The 16,852-nt window shown below is 41.1% G+C and overlaps 1 protein-coding gene across 3 annotated transcripts; it reads right to left on the bottom strand.

The window, feature by feature from the left end:
* Nucleotides 1–4,465: 4,465 nt before the first annotated feature.
* Nucleotides 4,466–16,159, bottom strand: LOC113144661 (zinc finger protein ubi-d4-like). Of its 3 annotated transcripts, none has more exons than XM_026330872.1 (11): nt 16,110–16,159; nt 13,713–13,873; nt 13,270–13,377; nt 12,867–13,063; nt 12,585–12,677; nt 9,507–9,591; nt 9,010–9,144; nt 8,275–8,406; nt 7,982–8,094; nt 7,344–7,425; nt 4,466–6,198 (listed from the first exon to the last, which is right to left on the bottom strand). In XM_026330872.1, exons 1-11 carry the CDS (start codon nt 16,139–16,141, stop codon nt 6,113–6,115), a joined length of 1,224 nt encoding a protein of 407 aa, XP_026186657.1. In that variant the 5' UTR covers nt 16,142–16,159; the 3' UTR covers nt 4,466–6,112. The 3 variants fall into 3 exon arrangements, with proteins under 3 accessions (XP_026186657.1, XP_026186658.1, XP_026186659.1); XM_026330873.1 differs by having other exon boundaries at nt 12,867–13,060; XM_026330874.1 differs by lacking the exon at nt 9,010–9,144.
* Nucleotides 16,160–16,852: the final 693 nt, after the last annotated feature.

Raw genomic sequence — 16,852 nt, 5'->3', positions numbered from 1 at the left:
ACTCGGTACGGATCTCAAACACCCCCAGTGCTTTGCCACCGAGGAGCTGCCGAACTACCTCAGTGACTTCAGCTTGAGTGATGGATGGATCAGCCTCCGAATCCCCAGCCCCTGCTTCCCTTATGGAAGACGTGTTGACGGGATTGAGGAGATCCTCGAAGTATTCCTTCCACCGTCTGACAATATCCCCAGTCGAGGTCAGCAGCTCACCACTTCCACTGTAAACAGCGTTGGTAGAGCACTGCTTCCCCCTCCTGAGGCGCCAGAATTTCTTCGGGGCCGACAGGTAGTCCTTCTCCATGGCCTCACCGAACTCCTCCCATACCTGAGTTTTTGCCTCCATCACCGCCTGGGCTGCAGCACGCTTGGCCCTGCGGTACCTGTCAGCTGCTTCGGAAGTCCCACAAGCCAGCCAAGCTTGGTAGGACTCCTTCTTCAGCTTGACGGCATCCCTTACCTCCGGTGTCCACCACCGGGTTCGGGGATTGCTGCAACGACAGGCACCCGAAACCTTACGGCCACAGCTCCTAGCCGCCGCGTTGACAATGGAGGTGGAAAACATGGTCCATTCGGACTCGATGTCCCCAGCCTCCCCCGGGATCTGGTAGAAGCTCTCTCTGAGGTGTGAGTTAAAGACCTCCCTGACAGTGGGTTCGGCCAAACATTCCCAACAGACCCTCACAGTACGTTTGGGCCTGCCAAGTCTGTCCCGCTTCCTCCTCCGCCAGCGGATCCAACTCACCACCAGGTGGTGATCAGTTGACAGCTCTGCCCCTCTCGTCACCTGAGTGTCCAAGACATACAGCCGAAGGTCCGATGACACAACTACAAAGTCGATCATTGACCTCCGGCCTAGGGTGTCCTGGTGCCATGTGCACTGATGGACACCCTTATGCTTGAACATGGTGTTCGTTATGGACAAACTGTGACTAGCACAGAAGTCCAACAACAGAACACCACTCGGGTTCGTATCGGGGAGGCCGTTCCTCCCAATCACGCCCCTCCAGGTTTCACTGTCGCTCCCCACGTGAGCGTTGAAGTCCCCCAACAGAATTATGGAGTCCCCGGTAGGAGCACCTTTCAGCACCCCCCCGAGAGACTCCAAAAAGGCCGGGTACTCTACACTGTTGTTCGGCCCATAGGCCGAAACAACAGTGAGAGACCTATCCCCGACCCGAAGGCGCAGGGAAACGACCCTTTCACTCTGGGGGGAAAACTCCAACACGTTGCGGCTGAGCTGGGGAGCTATGAGCAAGCCCACACCAGCTTGCCGCCGCTCACCTCGAGCAACTCCAGAGTAGAAGAGAGTCCAGCCCCTCTCAAGGAGCTGGGTTCCAGAGCCCAGGCTGTGCATGGAGGTGAGCCCAACTATCTCTAGTTGGTACCGCTCGACCTCCTGCACAAGCTCAGGCTCCTTCCCCCCCAAGTGAGGTGACATTCCATGTCCCTAGAGCCAGTTTCAGCATCCAGGGATCGGATCGTCGAGGTCCCCGTCCTCGACCACTGCCCGATCTACTATGCACCGGCCCCTTATGAATCCTCCTGCGGGTGGTGGGTCCACAGAAGGGCGGCCCCACGTCGCTCTTTCGGGCTTTGCCCGGCTGGGCCCCATGGGGGGAGACCCAGCCACCAGGCGCTCGCCTACGGGCCCGAACCCCAGGCCTGGCTCCAGGGTGGGGCCCCGGCTTCTTAAGTCAAGATTAAAGATAAAATTTAAGATTATCTTAAGGCTAAATTTAAGATGAGTTTAAGTCAGGCTTAAGGGAAATTTAAGGTTAGTTTAAGTTAAGTTTAAATGCAAACAGTCCTTACTTTAAATCCAAGAGACAGAGTGCACATTAGTGTGGTGGAGGTGGTGATGATGCAGGTCCTGACAGACAGGAGTCCAGGTCAGAGTCCAGTTTCAGCGCCTTGTGAATCTAAGGATAGAGAGAAGAAGCACCAGGAGTATATGGGGGTGGTGTAATCTGCTGTGATTTATCCTCTTTTTTTCTCATCTTTAGCATCTGGAGTTTCTGATACATATCTACCATCTGAAGGTTTTGAAACATCTGAGAATTTTGAGTCTTTTCCCTGCTTTTTGCCAACTACATCCTCTAAAGCATTAGATTTAGTCATTGCTTTTTGCAGTTGTTTTCTTTCCTTGTAATCCCTGCCAGTGCTTACGATATTTGCCCCTCATAATATCGACTATCGGACCATGTTGACCCACATTCGTGGTCTCCTACTTTCAGCTTGCCCCATCCCTGATGGACTAAAAGTACCTCAACACAGACTATCTGCAGAGATGATCCTGAGTCCCGGACCCTTATGTCTAGGATCGAGTAGACTACAGTCGGAGGTTCCGAACCCCCTCTGCGACTGCTTAGACCCGTATTTTAAGGATAACACTAAAGCACCTAGGTTCCTAGCCCCTGAGTCCTTGACCCAATCAATTTAGAATACTGACGGTGAGTTTGACAGTCTCCCCCAACAGGCCAAAAGTAGTGACAAAATGGTTTATTTATTAAATTTTATGATTTAAATATATTTTTTTCCCATCGAATAATCCCATTAATTAATTCTAATTATAATTCCAATCTCATCACTTTTTATGTCTCATTTTGACTCACCTGATATGATATTGTTTTTGAGCTCGAAGATCTGGCAGTGGCGATCAGGGCAGATGCACACAGACCTCCAAGTCTATGCTGTTTGTCAGCGGAGGTTGAGGCTGAAGATTGATGCGTCAGGGTATCAACAATCCCCTTGACAGATTTCGGTGGGCCTTCCAAAATTGTGGCAAAAACCGTTGGATGAGCAATAAAGAGAGTACAGACAGTCTTTTTTAGAATGTATTTCTTGCAAGAAGAGGAAAAGAGAATAGAAAATCAGTCTCAGTTTCTCAGCTCCTACTCTGTCCAGACAAAAAACTCAGTTTAAATTTAAACCCCAACTTCACTTAACCTCCGCTTAAATTTAGGCTTAAACTCAGCTTAATTTTAGACATAAACAAACATAAAATCAAGTTGAGTTTAAGTCTAAATTCAAGATCATGTATGTGTGTGATCTGTACTGATGCATGGCATAATAAAAAAATAAAATAAAATAAAAAAGGTAAAATGTTCTTTGTCTAAAATAAATCACTGCATTTGACTCAAACAGCCTCAGTCATTTAGAGCAAGGCAAATGTATTAATTTCTGAGAACTTATTAACTGCAGGTCGTCATGCTACATTATATGGCACAGTACAAATATTTTATTTGTACCTTATTCTGTTCCTTATTTTTTATAAAGAATTACAATTGTCTCTTACTTTCCATTTCTGAAGTTGGCAAAAGCATCCATCAGGATTACAGCATGTGCCATTGACATTATGCAAATTACGCGATGACGTCATTCGGCGACTTTTAGGACAGCCAATTCCTTACTGACGAGTTGGCAACACTGCATGAAAAGACAGTACAAAGAAAGAGAGCGATACATGTAGAAAACAAAGGGAGAGAAACTGTAAAGTGAGACGGAGAAAGAGAGAGAACTTAGTTAATGAGAGAACATTATACATATCTACAGCCATACATATATGTTCAGTTGTATGTTACATGACAATAAATATTGTCAGAAAGTTTTTGAATTGTACTGGATTCATTTGATTTGACAGTCAGGTATTGATTACATGCAGATGTTGATAAAACTACTAGGCTACTTAAATGTATATCACACTAACTAGTTAGACATTATGATCTTCCGGACCTTTGCTTCAAGAAATTTTCTCTAACTGGACCTCTTTAAATTTTAGTTGAATACCCCTGGTCTAAGGCAAATTAAACAGTTTGTCAAAATTCAAGATGAGTTTAAGGCAAAATGTAAGGTGAGTAAGTCATTTAAAGGCAAAATTATGCTGAGTTTAAGTTGAGGCAAAATTTAAGGTGAGTTTAAGGCAACTTTAAGGGAAAATTAAGGTGAATTTAAGGGAGTTTAATGGCAAAATTAAGGTGAGTTTAAGGGAAAGTTTAATGAGAAAATAAATGTGAATTTAAGGGAAAATTAATTTGAGATGAAGGGAAATTGTAATGGGAAAATTAAGGTGATTTTAATGCAAATTTAAGGGAAGATTTAAGGGATAGTTTAGGTGAGAAAGGCAAATTTAAGGGAAAATTAAGATAAGGCAAATTTAAGAGAAAATTAAGGTAATTTTATAGGAAAATGTACCTTAAATTTACCTTCAATTTTACCTTAAAATTCAACTTACCTTAATTTTAAATTAATATATTCATAGATATATGAATATATTAATGCTGGGTCAAATCTGACCCAGAAGAGGAGCACCCAACAACACCTGCAGTTTGAGAACTACTCTGATGCTCTGACCCAGTCATGCAGCCACCACAGTTTGGCCCTTGTTCACATTCACTCAGATCCTTACACTTTCCTGTTTTTCCAACACAATGTGAAGCACATAATAATAATTATAGATTAGATCACGTAATTTGAAGTGATTTTTATTTCAGTCAGGCTAAATTGGCTTTTATACCAAAAAAATGTAAAAATAAAAATAGTACAACAAAGTACATAATTTTACAAATACTCATAATGGAGGTCTGACATATCAGAATAATCAAATAAATTCAAACATGTCACAGTCATAACAAAAATAGAAAAAGTCAATACAGTACATAGAATCCATTAGGAGCTATATAGTGTTTGCTATATGATAGACTTTACAAAATCTACTAGAAAAACTCCCAATACCAATGGATTACCAAGTAATATAAAATGTTAAAAAAAAAAAAAAAATACAAACAAAAACACCATGTGAGTGTGTGCATTCATACAGGTGCAATCAGCATGCAAATCTTACTCAGTGTGACAAATTGATAAAAGCAGCTAGAGATTGGAAATGATTGAGTGTCATCAGTTTGACAGCTGTTGTTTAAAAATGACTGCCAAACAGTTTCTAAAAAGCTAACACACAACACCTCTGAGAAGGTGCACCTCTACAGTTACTTCGTGTGTTAGACTAAACACAAGATGATAATACCAAACTTCTCTCTTTTTCTTTGATAAGAAGCACACAAGCCGACTTATCAAATGTCTTTTTAAATGATATGATATTAACTCTGTCTGATGGTAAAATAATACTTAAAATGACTTCATGCTAAAATTTTTTAATCTCCTGAAAACAACCTAGTTTACGCTGAGTTTTATAGTGTTTGCTTACAGTAACAGATCTGTCAACTAAGAATTAGCAATGGTAGTTGGTTTTGGTGCAACTCTAAATTAAAAAAAGGCCAGAGATGATGTGCTAATAGATTACCAAGTCAAAGCCGTATGTTTTGTTTGTTTGTTTTTGGTGCCCAAAAATATGGCTGCTTTGTCACACTGATTTAAAAACAAAACAAAAAACAAAACAAAAAAAAAAACAAGAAAACCAAAAACAAAGATGGTTTGAGTGATTATAATCTCCTTTGTCACTGTCGTGTGTTTTTCATGTGATGATGGATCTTGGTACTGACCAGCTCCCTTCAGGGAAACTTCTAAAGAAAATGCTTCAATGGATCAGACAAGAGTACACAGACATATGATGCCACTATAAAAGTCCACGCTAATAATAATAGAATAATAATAATAATCACCATCATCATCATCCTTGACCATGTACGTAGTGATAAAAATAGATAGGTTGGCAGGAAAAAAAAAATTTTGTCCCAACAATCACTGTCTTAGTGTGAAAAGATGCAGATAATTAGCTGTCGTGCTAATCCCTCTGCTCCCATGGAGACAGCAGTTACTATGGTTACTGCATGCCCTCTGTATCTAGTGTGTGTAACAGTCCAGGAGAGTGTGTGTGTCACTACTGTATATACGCAACAATATTTACGTGTTTGACAGCAAACCTCTGGGACTTTGCAGGCAGGTTGGTAATGAGTTTGATCCCCACGCTGACTGATCTGAGGTCTGTTTTGGTTCGGCATCCCCCTGTTGACAGTGCCCGTATAAAGACTTCTAAAGCTGATCTGCGATCTGGCTCAGCTACATCTGGACAGAGCCTGGAGCTCTGGACTGAGAGGAGGTCTGACTTCAGGCGGGTGTGGGTGGTGGTGAGGAGGGGGCAGGACTTGCTACTGGAATGTCACTCAGGGACGGAGCTCTGGTTCTGCTGGTATATGGAGGCTTTGTCCTTCAGCAGAGCCAGGCACAGGTGGCAGCTCCAGCTCCCTGAAAAATATACATTAAGAGTAAGATGTACCACACTGTATTTTCTGTAAACGCTGCAGCATATAACAAAGTGTACAATTTAGGGATGATAAGTAGATAATTAAAATTCCTTAAACCCTAATGACTCTTTTGCAATTCACTTTTACACCTTTACAATTAGGAAACATTTTTCCACAATGCGACGTGTCGTTCCGACACTTCATCCTGTAAGATGACTACACAGAGTGAAACATTAAGTATGTAAATGTATGTATATGATAAAGTGTTAATTTCGTTGACGAAATATTTTCATTATAATTTTCGTCAATGACGTTTTTACTGTCGAAAACGAGACGATAACTAAATAAAAATTAAGTGATGATGACGAAAACTATAATTAAAATATATTGACATTTTCGTTAACTAAAAAAAACGAGACGAAAATGTGAGTGAGACGTTTTTGGAAAAGATCCAATCAGAATTAATCTTGTAAGACGTGTAAGATGCACGCGCACATTTTAAAAGTAACTGATCCACCTGGCGTCACGGGATGCGCAAGTACACAACATCATCATGCAAACATTGGGTGTCTGTGCGACTTAAACTATAATGAAATGGCAACAGCTGGGAGAAAACACAGAAGATATATGGGTCAATTTCACGTTTGATGTCAAGACAAACAAGACTTTGTGTAAACCGTGTGGAGCAGTTTTTCTTTTAAATATTTTGGAGTTGCACTTTTGCTTTAAAGAATAAAGAATGTCATATGCAAGTTATAAACAATGAATATCTAATTTTTGGTGTTTTATGAAAAGGCCATATTCCATATGTTTAATGAAACTTGTTTTTATTTAATTTTAAGTTATTTTGTATATTACAATACCTTAACTAAATTACACTTAAATTAAACCCAATATATTTTAGTCCACTAAATCTACAGTAGATTTAGTCGACTAAAATCTTATGCTATTTAGTCCACTAAAAATCTTATTCTATTTAGTCGACTAAAACTAGACTAAAACTAAAACAAAGCAGGTGACTAAAATATGACTAAAACTAAAATTGCATTTTAGTCAAAAGACTATGACTAAAACTAAATTAAAATCTGCTGTCAAAATTAACACTGATATGATGTGACACGTTGAACATCTTTGGTGTGAGCTTACCCTCTGGGGGTTCAGTCATGGGGGGAGTTAGACAATACATGTGGTAGCCTCGGTCACAGTCATCACAGAACAGCAACTGGTCCTAGGAAATCACAGCATCAAGTTCAGTCTTTTGATTAGACAAGAGGAGAAAACTGAGCAGGCAGAAGTGAGACTGTTTCTCCTAAGTGCAGCACAACTGACAATTACCATAACAGTCCATCATTTCATTTTATTCTGAATTGTATATGTTCCACCTCATTTCATTAAATGAGGTTGTTCACAGAAGTTGCATTTGAGTAATCTGGTACAAGACTTTGTGGGTGTAACTGTAAATTGGAAAAATCCATGACAGAGCACAGCTGCAATGGGCTATAGTATATCTAATTAGAGTGAGGCCCATGTTTTTGTATTTTTTCTTTGTTCATCATAAACAGAAAAGGCTGTGATCACAGAAGTCAGTTTTAGAAGGAAAATCACAAAAACCATCTTGACTTGATGTCATGAGCTGCTACAAAAACAAACCTCTTTAATGGGCTAAATAATTTTAATTTATTAATTGGGCACCTTCATTTGTAGCAGTCCATTACCACACCTTGATTTTTGTCGACAATGAGGGCACATTTGCAGGGAATAATAAAATAATCAAAGGAGCTTACGTCATTCTCTGAAGTACCACAAACATTGCAACACTTGCACTCAATGCACTGCCAGCGGTAGGTCTTTACTGCAGCCATCATCACTGGAGTGAACTGCAGGCACGTCGGGTGGCCTGGAGAAAGGACAAGCAGTTGTGTGCATAAGGCTGTTTATGTCAATCCTTCTCAAAGTTTCAATAATAAATGTGCCACTATTACTACTGTAAAAAGCTTATGTGTTTTATGTGAGAATGGATATTTTGACAGCAACAGTAATCGAAGACAGTGAGTCTTAGCAAAGTCAAAGTTCACACCTGAGCGTCCACAGTCTGAGCAGGAAACCAGCTCTTCGGATTGGCCTGTCTTCTGGTTTAAGGTGGAGTCTCCCAGGCAGAAGTCACAGTAATCATTGGGCATGGCCAGCCCATTGGGGCCCTTCTTAGTAGCTGAGCAGACAATGGGTGAAGAAACCATTCAGGGCACATTAGGACTGTTGAGCGGGACCACATACATAACCTCTCTCTTCTTCCAGGTGAACATAACGAAACAGGAGAGTCACCGTCTAACTGTAGTAATTCAAACTACAAACCTGTTTATGCCATGTCTACCGAGAATCCTTTAATTTCTGTAATCTCTGTTGATGCATTTAATCATGATCCAAACTAATGAATGAGTGACAACTGACAAAACACACTTACTGAATGTATTTGCTAACACGATGTCGCGTGCACATAAGACGACAACAGCAATGTGATGGATATGTAGGAGTTTAAAAAAAAAAAAAAAAAAGATGTATGATGTGCTGAAAAAATACCAAAAAATCCCAACTGAGCAAGCAAATTTCAGTCAGGATCAATAAGTATAATTCCCAATTTGGGAATCAAAATCAATATGAAAAATCAAAAAAAAAAAAGACAGTGGGAGGGGAAAAAAAGAATGAGAGAGAGACTTTTCCTTGAACAAATACACACATGCTACATGGCATGCAACCAAACCTCCCTCCCCTCTCTCTCTCTCTGTCTCTCTCTCAGCACTAGAGAGTGACTCACTCTTCTGCTCCTCAGGCTGGCGAGGAGTGGGTGGTGCCTCGATCTCCTCGCGGTCCTCGCCCTCCTCCTCGGCCAGGTGAGAGTGTGTATAGTGGTAGCTCAGGCCAGGACGGTTCTTGTAGCGCTTTCCACAAACTGACACACACACACACGGTCATACAAAAGTGTTATAGTTATGACGGATAATACTAGCTACTGTCCAAAAGGGCCCAAGGTGGAACCACAATAGTGCCTTGTTCATCACCTCCCAATCAGCCCCATAAATCTTATTTTCTCAAATAAAAAAAAATAAAAAAAAAAATTAAAAACAAAAATAAAAAACATCCAGTCGAGCAAGTTTCCCAATTTCTAGGTTGTCAAACTTTAGTTCCAAATGGGGTCTTTCAGATCACACCATGCATGGCAGAAGGCTTGTCTCTGTCTTTCAGAGGAAAAAAGTAAAAGACTCTCTTGCTGACATGCACAACACACAAGTCACAAAGGAAGCTTCTACTCACTGTCGCAGGCGTAAGGTTTGTCTCTCTCTTCCAGTGCTGCTGCGGCGGCCTCCGTTTTCTTCTTGCCATTCTTATCACTGCGACCCTGCAGAACCCATTTAACAGTTCAGACAGACAACTGTAGTATTTAAACAAAGACAGAAATAAGTTAAAGTAGAAAATAAATTACAGGCCCTACACTGCCTTTAAAGTGAGCGCTAATGACTACTAACTAAAAACAGTCTACTAACATATAAAAAAGCTCTCCGTAAAGCCAGAACTGCATACTATTCATCACTAATAGAGGAAAATAAGAACAATCCCAGGTTTCTTTTCAGCACTGTAGCCAGGCTGACAAAAAGTCACAGCTCCGTTGAGCCCAGTGTTCCCTTAGCTCTCAGCAGTGATGAATTTATGAGTTTCTTTACAAATAAAATCACAACTATTAGAGATAAAATTCAGCAGATGCTTCCTATACCTGCAATAAATGAATCTTCTACTACAGTAGCTCTTGAATCATCTGTAGGACCTCAGTTATGTTTAGACTGCTTCTCTCCTATAGATCTCTCTGAATTTACATCAGTAGTTGCTTCATCGAAATCATCAACGTGTCTCTTGGACCCCATCCCGACTAGACTGCTTAAAGGCACCCTGCCATTAATGAACTCATCTTTATTGGACTTGGTAAATTTATCTCTAGTATCAGGCTACGTACCACAGGCCTTTAAGACTGCAGTAATCAAACCTTTACTCAAAAAGCCTAGTCTTGATCCAGGTGTCTTGGCTAATTATAGACCAATATCCAACCTGCCATTTATTTCTAAAATCCTAGAAAAAGCTGTTGCTAAGCAGCTATCAGACCACTTACACAGGAATGAACTATTTGAAGATTTCCAATCAGGATTTAGAGCACATCATAGTACAGAAACAGCACTGTTGAAAGTTACCAACAATCTTCTCTTAGCCTCAGATAATGGACTTGTTTCGATACTTGTCCTCCTAGACCTTAGTGCAGCATTCGACACCATTGACCACAACATCTTATTACAGAGACTGGAGCATGTGATTGGTATCAGAGGAACAGCGTTAAAGTGGTTCCAATCCTATTTATCGGACAGATTCCAGTTTGTTCATGTCCATGATGAACCTTCCACACGAACAAAAGTTAGTTATGGAGTTCCACAAGGTTCTGTGCTAGGACCGATTCTGTTCACCCTGTACATGCTTCCTTTAGGATATATCATTAGGAAGCACTCTATTAATTACCACTGCTATGCGGATGACACTCAGTTATATCTATCTATTAAACCTGTTAACACAAACCAGTTAACCAGACTTCAAGCCTGTCTAACTGACATAAAGGCTTGGATGACCAGTAACTTTTTACTTTTAAACTCGGAGAAAACAGAAGTCATTATATTTGGGCCTAAAAATCTCAGAAATAACTTTTCTAAAATTATAGCTACTCTAGATGGCATAGCCCTGGCCTCCAGCACTACTGTAAAAAACCTTGGAGTTATTTTTGACCAGGACATGTCCTTTAACTCACACATAAAACAAATTTCTAGAACTGCATTCTTTCACCTGCGCAACATTTCCAAAATTAGGAACATCCTGTCTCAAAATGATGCAGAAAAACTAGTCCATGCATTTGTTTCCTCAAGGCTAGATTACTGTAACTCATTACTATCTGGATGTCCTAATATCTTAATAAAAAGCCTCCAATTAATCCAGAATGCCGCAGCCAGAGTCCTGACAGGAACTAGCAAGAGAGATCATATTTCTCCTATATTGGCTTCTCTTCATTGGCTCCCTGTAAAATATAGAATAGAATTTAAAATCCTTCTTCTCACATACAAATCCCTTCATAATCAAGCTCCTTCATACCTTAAAGACCTCATAGTACCATATTATCCCAATAGACCACTTCGCTCTCAGAGTGCAGGCCTACTTGTGGTTCCCAGAGTTCTCAAAAGCAGAATGGGAGGCAGAGCCTTTAGCTATCAAGCTCCTCTCCTGTGGAACCAGCTCTCAGCCTGGGTTCAGGAGGCAGACACTCTCTGTACTTTTAAGGCTAGACTTAAAACCTTCCTCTTTGACAAAGCATATAGTTAGGGCTGGCTTCAGGCAACCCTGAACCATCCCTTAGTTAGTTATGCTGCTATAGGCCTAGACTGCCCGAGGACCATCGGTGCACTGAGCTCCCCTACCCTAACCCCCCCCCCTTCTCTCCCACCTCATGTATATTCCACCATTGAATGTTACTAACCTTGTGCTCTCTCCCTCCCCTAGTTTGTGCTCTCTCCCTCCCTCTCTCTCTCTCTCTCTCTCTGTACCTTCTGCAGGTGTCCCTGGTCCTGGAGCTGTTTATCGCTGATGTGCAGTTACTGGCCCCACCAACTTGCAGTGTCTATTTGTTGTTTATTGTTGCTGTTCTTTTCTCTCTGCTCTATCCACTCACCCCAACCGGTCGAGGCAGATGGCCGCCCAAACTGAGCCCGGTTCTGCTGGAGGTTTTTTTCTTCCGTTAAAGGGAGTTTTTTCCTCTCCACTGTCGCCAAGTGCTTGCTCATAAGGGAATTGTTGGGTTTTTAGTTTTAGTTTTTGTAAAGTGCCTTGAGATGATTTGTATTGTGATTTGGTGCTATACAAATAAAATTGAATTGAATTGAATTGAATTATTTTCGTTAATTGATTAATCAAATGATTATTTTCTAGATTAACTGGTCAGTTGGTTAGTGTATAAAACATCACAATATTAAAGGACAAGTGAACCCTGTTTTGTCCAAGCAACAGTCTAAACCCCAAATTAATTCTCATGTGAGAACCTAGTATGTTGAAAAATGACAAACAATTAATGGATTATCAAATGGTTTGCTAATTTGCAATCATCCATTCAATTTATTGACTATTTGCTGCAGCTCTACCTGAAAGAACAGTAACAGAACACACTGTCTCACAATGTTTCTATTTCATGCAACAAATCCTGAAATAAAACACCTCTGAACTATAACGTGATAACAAGTAATCTGTCTGAAAGCAGCACGCTCACCTTCTATTATCCCGCAGGGAACTGACTGCAGAAAACAACAGACTCACCTTGGACTTGCTCTTGCCTCGTCTCTTGGGGGTCTCGTCCTCAAAGTCTTCATCGTCCAGGTCGTCCAAGTAGTCGTCATGGTCCAGGACTCTCTGCAGTGAGTGGTTCTGGTTTAGGTCTCATTGTACTGAATGTATGATTTCATTGCTTGCTTTGACCCATCGTTTTAAAAAGAAAAGGTTTAAACTGAAGCAAATCATAATAATCAAATAATCATAAAATAACCTCTATCATGGGTCACTGATAGAGAGAGGAAACGTTCAGCAGCCTCAGAGCCTGACCTTACGGATGCGCCCAGAGGATGTATGGGTGGCCACTGATGTTGCAGGAGGCTCCACGGTGGCTACATCGTCCTCGGGACCACGGAGGTCAGACATGCCACTCCTCCTGTCAAGGGGCTCCCCCTTCAGCAGGGCTTCGAGACTGCTGCCATCCACCGCCCCCAAGGCATCACGCTTCAGACCCAATTCCAAATCTGCTGCACACACCAAGCACAACAGCAACGCATATTGACATGACACAAACACAGAACCAGCCACACAAACACATACGATTAATTAACAGAGCAGATATTATTTATTTAAGCATTTGTTCCGTTGAACTGATAAAGGTTCACCAGCATGAATAAACCCAAACTTTGGACATTTTTTGTGATGTTAAAAGCTGCTTCACTAGATGTGGTACCTGCTTTGAGAGGAGGGAAAGCCAAACGGGGGTCCTCAGGGGGATGAGAACGCCGTTTCTTCCGCCAGCGACGAGCTGGGTAAGTGTACAGCTGCCCTGGAGCTACACCTGACATGACAGAGGAAAAAACAGAACCGAAAAATTATGTAAGTTTCAGTGTAATCTATGGCACAAATAATATGATGAAACTTTCTGTTTCTTGTAGAATGTGCTTTCTATACAGACCAGGGCAACTCTGGTCCTCAAGAGCCACTACCCTGCTTGTTTTCCAACTATCCCTGCCCTCCCACCTTCTAATTTGCACAGCACACCTGATCCAGCAGTGGTTACGGCAGGGACAGGTTGGAAAACAATCATGACAGTACCACAATTCCATAATTTGACTATAGCATCATATAACTGCATTAAACTGCATGGTAATATTGAAGTATTATTCAATATACCTGCACTGCGATGTCTCTTCTCCATCCAGATATAACAGTTGGACTGGGCTACACCAGTCTGAGAGTCCAGGAAAGGCATGAGAATGCTGCGCTCAGCACACAGTCGAGCGTTGTAATTATGACACTGCTCCATGGCATCTCTGTAATACTGCTCTCCCAGCCTGAAATGTTTAAGTTGGACATTGACAGGTCACATAAGAGATTGGAACAAACTGTTAATAAACACTACCAGATAATGTAAACATGTAACTCTTGAGTTATTAACATAACGTATGCAAAATGGTTTTTAGTATGGATTCATGTCTGATTATCTTCTTAGTTAATGTAGGGGTGTGACTCCAAAGGACTCCCAAGTCAGTGAAAAGAGAGACCTCTGTGCTATACTGTGGCTCGTACTGCAGGGCTTGGTGTGTCAATTAATTGATTCACTGAGCTGCAAATGAAACATGACAGACATTAAAGCCATCTGGATCTAATGAGGAGCACTGACTAAGAGAATATAGAGAGAAAAATAAGCAGAAAAGATGTTTTAAAGTTTTTTATGAAGGTTAAAGCAAAGATTTCCAATGTAAAACATGTACATGGGTGTTATTTTATTAATTTAAAGAGCAGGTTAGTCACTAACACCACCAGTCAAATATTTTTGGGTGAAAACAGAGGTTGGTGGGATGTCGTGAAAAAGAGGGGAAGAAAAAAGCAAGTGACTTGGCTGTTAAGTTTGCAAAAGAGCATCTGTGCTGCAGAGCCAGCAGTGCCCAGCCACAGGTCTGTAGCATTTTCTTCTTAGCCCCACTAGAGTTGACCCAAGTTTTGCTAAGTGCTGCAGTGTGTTTCCGAGCGACTCCTGATTGTTAATGTCAGAAAGAGTTTCGTTCTTTTTCTAAAGATGAGCTGTTACAAAACAACTCTAGTAGGTGTGTGCTGTACACTTTCTGTGACCACCTCTTCTTTCTCTCTGTTTTAAAAGGCAAAATACGACCAGGCAGAGCATTGTCAACAACTAGGCCTATGAATACTTATGTTCCTGTGACAGTCCTGATCTTGTAAATAGGCAAGGACAAGTTGTAACACAGTGTTGTCTGTGAAGACTGTTTTAAGATCCCTGTGCCAGTATATTACTTATTAACTGTCTTTCATTTGCATGTATTTGACCAACAAAAAGAACATGTCCCACAGTTCTTTGCAGCTGTTACAGTTTCCATCCAGGTGCTTTCCAATTACAAATTTATTCCGTCCATCTTATTACAGAAATTAACATTTAGCAATGGGAATGAATTCACTGGTCAAAAATCTGACAAACAATTGTGAAAATGTACTTCCTAATTTCCCACAAGAAAAGTTTTTAAACTGTCTCTTTTGTTTGATAAACACTCCAAAGCCCAGACACACTGTCTTTGTGTCAACAGACTAATTGTCTACACTCTGAAGGTAACAATCCTTTAAATGTGAGTGCCACTGAGTGGATCAATCCAGTTGTTTCAATCTTGAATCCACTGATATGGTTAGACAGACAGACCAATATACATACAATAAGATAATATCCAACCAGGCCGATTTATCAGTTGGATTTCATTAACATGCTCGTACACGCTGTAACACAATGGACAATTTTCACAATAAAACACTTTATAGAAGGGTTCTGTAGAGCTGCACTACAAAGAAGCATCTTGAATTTTGCTCAACTCTTACACTGTATATTGTCATTGTCGCATACCAGCCATTTCTGATTTTTAAATTTTTTTTTTTTAATCGTCTATACATCAACATCACATGGCAGCCATGCTAACAAAACTGAAGACTGCTGATACACAATTACGTCCCCCCTTCCTCACCAACATAGACCCATTTTCGGCTTCGGTCCCGCATTATTGTATGAAAATGTTCACAGACTGTTGCTCTGACTCTGAAATCTCTTCACGTATGACCCAGACATACATGACCGAGCCTGTTTTCACTGCAGCAGCCAACAAATCTGTGCAGACGGAGGGGTGTCGGAACAAAAGGTTGATTGTTAGCGAGCCCTTCGTCACAACAAAGCGCCCGCCAAGCTGACAGCTTTCTGGGAAATTAACTCTGTCCTTCATCTGCAAGAGGCTGACCAGCAACAGTTAGGTGATACTGTGTGTGCCACCACCTTAAACAGGCCCACGAGTGTCCGGGATAGTGATGAGAAGCAGCTGAAACAGCTCGACAGCTTCATTCATATTTGCCCACAGCTAACAAGCTAACCGCTCTGTGCATAACGTTATTCTCTTGGGACAGTTACTGTGTTTAAGGATGAGAATGCGATGTTTACAGTTTTCTGAACTCGACACTAACCTGGTAATTAATGGACTTTACATTCGCATCTTTATCGCTGGTAGTTTTATTCTTGAAAATGAAAAAAGGGAAACTTACACTTTCACAACACTGTCGACGGCCGCCGCCATGTTTGCTTATTGCAGTTGTGTGAAGTGCCAGTGCGCATGCGCATATACGCGACAGTTAGCGCCTCCGAATAAATATAAAAAATAATTTAAAAAAAAAACTTGACATCTGTAGCTCTGACATTGAGCTTCATAGAAGAACAAATACTGTACAATAACCACTTAACACCAAACAGAAACAAGTAAGATTAGTATTTGGAGAGACAGATTTAGCAGCCTTTTCTTTACTTATAACTCTTCTTTCTAACTAGATCATGTTCTGTAAATCTTCTTTATGTTCAATCAGTGCCCAAAAATACGGTGGCCGACAAGGGCAAACGCGCTGCAAAACAAAAACGCTGCAAAAGAGAAACGCTGCAAAACAGAAACGCTGCAAAAGAGAAACGCTGCAAAACAGAAACGCTGCAAAAGAGAAACGCTGCAAAACAGAAACGCTGCAAAAGAGAAACGCTGCAAAACAAAAACGCTGCAAAAGAGAAACGCTGCAAAACAAAAATGCTGCAAAACAAAAGCGCTGCAAAACAGAAACGCTGCAAAAGAGAAACGCTGCAAAACAGAAACGCTGCAAAAGAGAAACGCTGCAAAACAAAAACGCTGCAAAACAGAAACGCTGCAAAAGAGAAACGCTGCAAAACAGAAACGCTGCAAAAGAGAGAACACAACGGAAGTGCGCCAGGCCGATAGGGGGACCCCGAACTGAGGGGTGCAATGAAC

The sequence above is a fragment of the Mastacembelus armatus genome, chromosome 10 (genome assembly GCF_900324485.2).
Source record: "Mastacembelus armatus chromosome 10, fMasArm1.2, whole genome shotgun sequence".
NCBI classification, from domain to species: Eukaryota; Metazoa; Chordata; class Actinopteri; order Synbranchiformes; family Mastacembelidae; genus Mastacembelus; species Mastacembelus armatus.
Note: the sequence above shows the minus strand (reverse complement) of the source record. Positions and strands in the feature narration are given on the sequence as shown.